We start from the raw sequence: 8,174 nt of genomic DNA, 5'->3' as shown, positions 1-8,174 counted from the left end.
AGGTATGCATTGCATGCCTGCTGAGCAGATGGTGATGCAGTGGAGTCCACAATTTCAGCCAGGTAGCTTCTTACAGTCTCTCTCTCAGGATGGAAAATGTAAGCTAGTCTCTGATGGCAGCAGGACTATTCCTACTCTTTTCCTGTCTCAAAGAAAGGATGGAGGAGAAAGCCTTAGTTCTTTCTTGGCTGAGATGCTTACCTTTCCAGAGCTGTAGGTAACTATTCTCTGAGTTATGACTTTCTCTTGTGAAATATGTGTTAACGTGAGCAGCAATTACCCCTTTGCAGTGGCTGAGAAGAATTAAATTAGAAACTCAGTGTCTCCAAGTTACTTAGCACAGTCCCTGCCAGATGAGGCAGCTGTTAGCAGTTTGAAAGACAAAATGCCTGTCCTTACCAATATCACCTCTTTGGCCCACACCTCTGCCTCTTGAAGGTGCTGATGAGCAGAGTAGTCTGTCTTGTGTATCCTGGCTGCAGGTCTGGTGTCTGCAGAGTGCAGAGCAGCCTATGGCTGGTGCTCTGTGTGCGTAATTTCCTCTGAGAACAGGGAAGCAGTGAGCAGAACTCAGTTGCCAGATAGTTGCTTGCCTGGTGCCTGCTTTTTTTTTTTTTTAAATAATCTTTTAATTTTTTATACAATTGTAATCTTTCGGGAGGCAAAATATCAGCACCAGCTTCTGTTGTCACAAGATGCATTTAGGGGTTTGACTTCAGGCAAACAAGCAATAATAAGAAGTTTACTTCTGGAGATCCCCAGGCTGCGAGGAGGCTGTCCAGCATCCTACAGCTGCCTGCAGCCCCACTGGAGAGCACACGCATGCCTCTGGCTGCTCTGTGGCTGGCATTAGCCCTGGTTGTCAGTGCTGACACCTCATCATGGAGCCTGTTGCCCTCTGTGACACTCCCTGCAAAGCCTGTGCAGTCAGGCTCGGGGTACCTCTGTGGCACCCATTGCGGTGACCTCACCTGTTTTCCTACACCACTGTCTCTTAAAATGTATCCCTGCTCTGAGTAGCCCTCTTACAAAGCAGCGTGGCTAAAATGTTATTTTCTTAAATGTCCACTCTAAGCACAGCCTGCTGACATGCACAGGGCACATCTATCAGCTTTTCCAGCTCTTTGTGCTGAGGTGGAGATGTCGGAATCACCAAGGAACAGCAGCTCAGGCCTTTCCTGGGTTCGTGGTCTGCATGGGAAAAGAGGCATGTGTATAAAACTGGAGTAAAAGGCCCTTAAAAATAGCTAAATGCTTGCTAAAACCGGGTCTAGATGCCGTTGGCACTCACTACGTCTCATCCCTTTGGTTGTGTAAAACTGAATCTAGGTTGCACCTAGTTACTACTCCCAGGTTTTCTGCCCACCTGAGGGTGCTTTTCTACTGGGGGCCATTTTCTGAGAGCTACTGATGAACATGAACACAAACATGTGGTCAGCAAACTCCTTGTTTTATAGTGATGTGACAAAGTTTTATTGTGATTGGATTTTATAATGATTTTTGACTTTCTTACGGGAGCAGTTCTTGCTCTTTTAAAACACTTTCTACACATTGCTAGGTTCCCTGAAGAGATCAAAGATGTTTTAAATTTACTTTAAATTGATGTTGAATTCATGTAAATGTCTGTTATAAGCTATTTTCGTTGAGGTTGCAGGTTGATAAAATGCAACTAAGAGAATGCATGTGAATTGCTGCCCTTCAAAAGCAGTGCAGACAAGGGGCTGTAGTAGACTTACACTTGTTGGAGAGGCATTGATGTATTATGTGTAACAGAACACTGGTATTTTTTGCCGGTACAACTAAAGACACTTGAATAATTCCTGTTTGCACTTAATGCTATTGTTTATATTGCATGTCACTACATTTCTATGCAAAACAACCTTTTTTTTGGGGGAGGAGGGGCAGCCAGATATTTGATTAAGTATAAAGATCTTTGCGAGATGATCTATTTTCGTATTTATGAAGGAGTTTTAAGTCTTAATATTTTGCAGTCTGTAAATAGCTCAACTTGTAATTAAAGGCTTAGGAAGAAGTTTGTAGCCTGTGTATAATAGTAAGTTAACACTGCCGGAAAAAAAAATCTTTGCAAAACAACTTTTCTAATATTGTGGATATTTATGAATATGTAAAGAAAGCACGTCTTGTTTTTATGTTGATTGACCTTCTGACTTTTTTTGAACTATAGAAATGGTGTATGTTTTATTGGAACTGCAATAAGAAGTAACCAAAGATGAATCCAGTTAAATATTTTCATAATTTTTTCTTGGTCAGGTTTTGTAAACTTTCCCAACTTGCTTTCAGAATAAAAATAAAATCAAGGCCTGAGTCTTGTGATTAAGGGGGCAACTCTAGGTTAAAAAAGCTGGCTCGAATGCTTACTTAAGCTATGGATGACATTAATACCTGGCTTGAGATCGTATTCACTATTACTGGGTGCTGAACTATAAACAGGGTGAATTGTCATCCTTATTCAGTGTTATTTCTCTCCTGCATCTTACTAAAGTGTTACACTATTAAATCCATGAGACTCAAGGACTTTTTCTGCTCTGCCTTATAGTGCTCTGAAGAGTAGGCAATAACTTGTGACCTACAAGACAAGATAGCTTTTGATAGCACTCAGCCTGCACGGAGTTTGCCGCTGTGGCTACTCTGTTCTAGCCCTAGAGAATACCTTCAGTAGCGTAGGAAGCAGTCCAGTTTAAAAGGACCACATCTGGCTTTAAGTTCTACTGCATCTCCCCTTACTTAGAAGAAGTTTGAAGGCCTGCTGTGGCTTGGTTCTGCATGCAGTTACCCTGCACTAGAATCATGTGGACCATTTTGGAGGAGAAACTCTCCTTCCCCTCTCTCCTGTAGGAGCAAAGGTCTCATCTATGTATGTTGTAACCAGGACTAAGGTAAAGTACAAATATGAAGTGGGAATAACTCTCCCAGGTGCATGTTCTAAACCAACTATGGTCAATATCTCTTAAAAAAAAAAAACAGCAAACAGCACAAGACACTTTTTTCCTTCTTAACTTCCTTAGAAAGACAGGAAATAATTGTGAGATGTAGTGAGTGGCTGTACCAGCTTGACTAAATTCATAAAAAAAGTATGCTTTGCCTGGAGAGCTAGCCTGCTTTCATCTAGTGTCTCGCAGAAGCATCAAATCTTCCTCCAGTGACTGTTTATAGCATTTTCTATCAAGTTAGATGTATAAGTCAACAGCTTGGAGCTTTCTGATATGTTTTTGTAGGTAAGACTTTGACCTTTACCACATGGTCCTTTGGAAAAGGTCTATCCCACCCTCAACCACCAGGTTAAGTGGCAGCATGCAGTAAGGCTGTAGGTGCAGTAAGGATAAAGGCAAGATCTAGGAGGAGGTTGGGGCTCTAACATGCTGTGAGTTTGAGTGGGAAGCTCTGGCCTCTGTCTCCTTGTGATAAAAAGGGATTACCCTCTGCCTCTTCTGCGAGAAGTGAAACCCAAGCTAGCATATGGTCTTTCCAGAAAGGCAACCCTAGGCTGGTTTTTCAAAACCCAAGCTCCATGCAGAGCAGTAAACTTGAACCTTGCAGCCCTGGGTGCAGTTGGAGATGTGCACTTTTTCTCCCTCTTCTCCAGCCTCCCCCCCCACCTTCACAGCCTGCCATGCTGCTAAGGAACAACAGGGGGAACTCCAATTGAGAGCAATTTAATCGGTCAGAAGTTAAAGCAAAAACAAGAGCAAGAAACTTGCTCCCCTTCTAGTTCTTGATAGGATAAAGAACTTCAAAACTTGAGAGAAAAAAAAGCCCAGTTCAGTGAGGAGTCTCTGGCTCTATCCACTGGCCCAGGCCAGCTTCATCTTCTGGCTGTGAGCTTTGGAAGATTTAGAAAACAAGCTCTTCACTATTTGAAGTGGCACTGATTTCCCACTGAGATACAGTTTATTGTGGCAGTCTGGCAACCAGGGCCCTGTGCCAGTGTCTGTGTTTTTCCCTTTCTTTAGCATCCAGACATAAGCCATGATATATCCAGTCATGAACGCATCAAAGCCAGCTCGGTGTGTGCCCCCCTGTGAAGGCGGACCATGGGTTTCCTTTTCTGCAGCACATTCTGCTTCAGTCTTGGGGATGTCTGGGTGGTTGATGGAGTCCAACCCAGCAGGAACCTTGGACTTCCCTTCTACTTGGTCACTGTCAGAGGCATTTCCCTTAGCAGAAGGGCTTGCAGCAGCTGCCACCTGGGCAGCAGTTCCTTCAGTGCTCCCCAGATCTTCTTCCCGTTGTGTGCTGGTGTCTGAACTGACCTCTGGTTCCATGTCCATGGAGTTCTCCTCCAGTGGCCTGCCCTCAGTGTTGGGTGTGATCTCTGCCAGCTCTGCAGCAGCTGCAGGCTCATAGCAGCTCTGTTTTCGTGGCGGTTCCTCCTCCCCATTCTGAGCTAGCTCCATTTCTTTTCCTGAGTTCTCCTGTTCAAATGCCTTTGCAGGCTCTTCTGTGTTCTTCCGACGTTTCCATTTGTGCTTCCGTTTCTTCCGCTTCTCCTCACAAAACTTGTCATCCTCATCAATTATGAGATCAATGTTATGAGACTGTGGACACTTCACCCCTTTTGGACACCAGCCATAGGCCTAGGGAGAAAGAGAGAAATCTGTAGACACCAGCCTCCTGGTCAGAGCAGCTTATCACAGTAAAATGGAGAAGAGATAATTATTCCCCTCTACTGAGGGCTTGTGAGGCTGCACGAGGAGCACTGTGTCCTGTTACAGCCCCACAACACACAAGAAAGGCATTGACAAACTGCAGCGAGTGCAGCCGGGAGCTACCAAGATGGAACACACAAGGAGAGGCCAGGGAAGGTGGGTTTGTTCCACCTGGAGAAGACGAGGCTAAGGGGATGTGGATATCTAGTTGCTGTCCGCAGCTACCTGAAGCAGAGGTTAGAGGGAAGATGCTCTTCTGAGGGCAGCATAGGGAAAGGTGAACTGGTAACAGTCAGGGGAAATACTGACTAGGTGTACAGGAAAGCATTTTTCACAGTAGTGGTAAAGCACCAGAACAGGGCCCTGGAGGGGTTTTGCAATCTCTGTCCTTAGAAATTTTCCAAATGCACCAAACAAGGCTCTGAGTAATATCAAGTTGGTGGTTGGATGAGAAACTTCTAGAGGTTTCCCCAACCTATGTTGTTCTCCGACAGTAACGTGCAACATCTGGAAGAGCTCCTTTTCTCCCGAAAGCATCTGAAACCAGTTTTGGTCTGATCAGATGAGCTCTTTGTTTACTGCAGTAGCAGCACCAGGACTCGAGATGCTGTGGATCACGCTGCTATGGTACCAGCAGCTGTAGACAGGTAATATTTTTTACATCTCATCAAGATATGGGAGAGGAAAGAGGCAGCATTTCTTGCTTGGAGAACAAGCCAAACTAATTTAGAACTTACAGCCCTCTCAAGACAGTAATAGCTACTGTGACTCATAGCATCCCACTATTTAGGGCTCTATAATCTCTTTATGAACCTTCATGTCTAATGTAGCTTCTGGAATTCACTGCCTCCAAACAGAGCAGGCTATTATTGCTCTTTCTGTCATGATGCCACCTGAAGCCTGAAAATCTTCCTTGTACTGTGAAGCAAGGAAGGGGCAGTTGCCAGGTGCTTTCCTACCACCTCCTGCTCTGGCAACATGTGGCTCTTTCTGTGAAGCCAGGAAGGAGGCAAGGATTCATGTTACTTACCGAAAATTTCTCACAAACAGGCACCTTATTTCCCTCTCCTACGTTGGGGCTTTCTTCTTCCAGAGAGCAGTGGCGAAAGTCGATGTAACGGGACATGTTGGCAGGGTAGTTGCAGAACTCAATAGTGAGCTGCTGGCCACTGGATTCCTTCAGCTTGCAGTTCTCTCGCTTGCTGGAACAAAGGAGAGTACACAGTTACTGCAGTTAACTCACTGAAGGTACCACAGCATGGAGCTGGTGCAAACATGCGGTACTCTACCAAGTCTCTACTCCACTAGTTTCCTGCTCTTGAGCGCTCAACAGCCTGCTGGAGAGAAACACAGCCCCAAGAGAACAGCTTTGGTAAGTAGTTGCTTCTGTGCTGATTCAAAGGTTGGAAGGTTGGTTTCTCTGTTATGCCAACATACAGGCAGGGACAACAGTGTCTCTGGCGAAGCTATGGGAGAAGGGGACACATAGTTTGATTTTAAATATTAAGCGCACTATGACTTGTGTTAGTCTTCACAATGTTAATGGACAAAGAAAAAATGTCCCAAAATGAGGTATCATGTAGAACGTCCAGCAGCCACCGCCCAGACAGGTTGAACCTGGGCAATGCAGACAACAAGGAAACCTTTTCCATCTCATGAGAAAAGAACTGTTTTGTCCCAAGGGCTGGCTAAAAGGCCCAAAACCTCTGGAAGGCTCCATGTAACCAGAATTGTGGGTTAAAACATTTAAGAGGTCACTTTAAAAAGTATTTTTATCTTGTCAAAACAAAATATTCTCATGTTTGAGAACAGCCATCCTGAATGTTTTCAGACCTGTCAAAATGGCATTTCCTGATATAAAACAGTCACTAAAAATACTGTTTCTCCTCTGTACAGAGCGTGACTTCAGTTTAGTAGAGATGCAAGGGGCTGTATCACTGCCAGGAGCTTGTTTAGATTGTATGGGGAGTGCAGAACCAGGGGCCAGACTGACACATGAAGCGGACAGACATCTCTGCTTCTGACATGTCTGCCTGGAAAATATCCACAAAGAGATGAGGGCAGGAACCCAAGACAGGATGCCCTGGAACACAAGCACAACCTTTGCTTGGAAAGATAGCGATGGGAAGTATAGCTGGCCGCACACGAGTGTCACGTGCAGGACGTGTGACATGGCTGGTCAGCGTCAGGAGGTGCAGGGAACACTCACCCTTTAACTGCATCATCCCTCCCACAGCTGAGCTATAACCAGCAGAGCCTGCAGGCACAGCCGGGTTTGCACTTGCTCTCTAGCTGAGCGTTAAGGGTCTCTTCTGTTTGTGTTCCTCCTGAGGCCCCATGGCACCGCTGGACCAGGGCCTTGCAGCAAATCAATTATCTTTCAGTTAGATCAGGTCACTCTGTGGTCAAAACCGCTGCCAGCGGAAGACTAAAATCCCCTTTCAGCAGCTGCCCACTGAACAGGTAATGTGTATTACAAAATACTCCGTTACGAACTTGGCACCTATCCTAGAAATGGGAAGAGCACGGGGCAGAGTCACCTGAAAAGTACATTTCTTCACTCATTGGGGTAACACACAGACCCAACCCCTTTGCCTGGAAAAAACCAAAACAAACAAAACACTAACTACTCCCTTTGCCTTTCCTCCCATAAGCTTTAAATACCAGAGCGCTGCTCACCACTTCTTGTATGCATACTCCAGGTAGGACGCTACAAAGCGAGTCTCAAACTCTGAAGCATATTTGGTGTCATATATTCCTGTATTTCCGAGAGGTCAGCGGTGAAGGTGCCGAGGTTGTCTGGGAGGTGAGCGTAGAAGCACTGGTACAGGAAAACCAGATCAATCAGGCCATTATGGAGAATAAGAGGCTTTTTTGCTCGTATAAGCTCCAGAAAAAAAGTCCGAACGCTCTGGCTCTGGTTCTCATTGCCCTGCAAGAAGAAGGATTAGTCAGTGAGCCTCAGTGCCTTGACTTCCCATCACCTCGGGAAGTCCTCAGAGCCTGCTGTAGCAGAATACTGTCTGCAGCTATGACGTGCTCTGAACAGAGGCCCAAATATTTGGAAAAGTAACTGCAGCAAGTGACAGCCTGGGTATAAAACAGCAGGGAGGTGAGGGGGGTAATGCTGCGCTCAGGACCCCAGCGGGAGCCCATCTTCCCTGCACAGCTGTGTGAAGGAGAGGCCAAGCCTGGGGGAAGCCAGCCCCCTCCCCAGAAGCCTGGAGCAGAGCAAGCTGAAGTGTCTGAAGAGGAACTGTTCTGTACCTTATCATTGCCCTTGTGGTATGGGATCCCCCGGGAGTACTGCTTGTTGAAGTCAAAGCCATGCTGCACCAGGAACTGCACGGACTGGGGTTCCACGATGTAATCCTCCATGCAGAGCAGCGTCAGGTTGTAGATCTGGCAGAGGTACGTGTTCTCCGACTGCGGGGGAGAGGAGAGCGCGCAAAGCGACGCGGGGACACCCGTCACGGGGAGCTGCCGAACAGCCCGGGGCCAGCCCGG

At 46.2% G+C, this 8,174-nt stretch overlaps 1 protein-coding gene across 1 annotated transcript; it reads right to left on the bottom strand.

Annotated features, from left to right (window-relative positions):
- Positions 1 to 3,658: 3,658 nt before the first annotated feature.
- Positions 3,659 to 8,093, bottom strand: TOE1 (target of EGR1, member 1 (nuclear); the record flags this gene model as incomplete). Its single annotated transcript, XM_010076809.1, is given in 5 exon segments — positions 3,659 to 4,595; positions 5,716 to 5,869; positions 7,347 to 7,428; positions 7,431 to 7,599; positions 7,935 to 8,093. Coding segments are annotated over 5 exon segments (1,359 nt in total), but the record flags the coding sequence as incomplete, so codon positions are not given.
- Between the last annotated feature and the right edge of the window lie 81 nt (positions 8,094 to 8,174).

The sequence above is a fragment of the Pterocles gutturalis genome, unplaced genomic scaffold (assembly GCF_000699245.1).
Source record: "Pterocles gutturalis isolate BGI_N339 unplaced genomic scaffold, ASM69924v1 scaffold4728, whole genome shotgun sequence".
Lineage (NCBI taxonomy): Eukaryota > Metazoa > Chordata > Aves > Pterocliformes > Pteroclidae > Pterocles > Pterocles gutturalis.
Note: the sequence above shows the minus strand (reverse complement) of the source record. Positions and strands in the feature narration are given on the sequence as shown.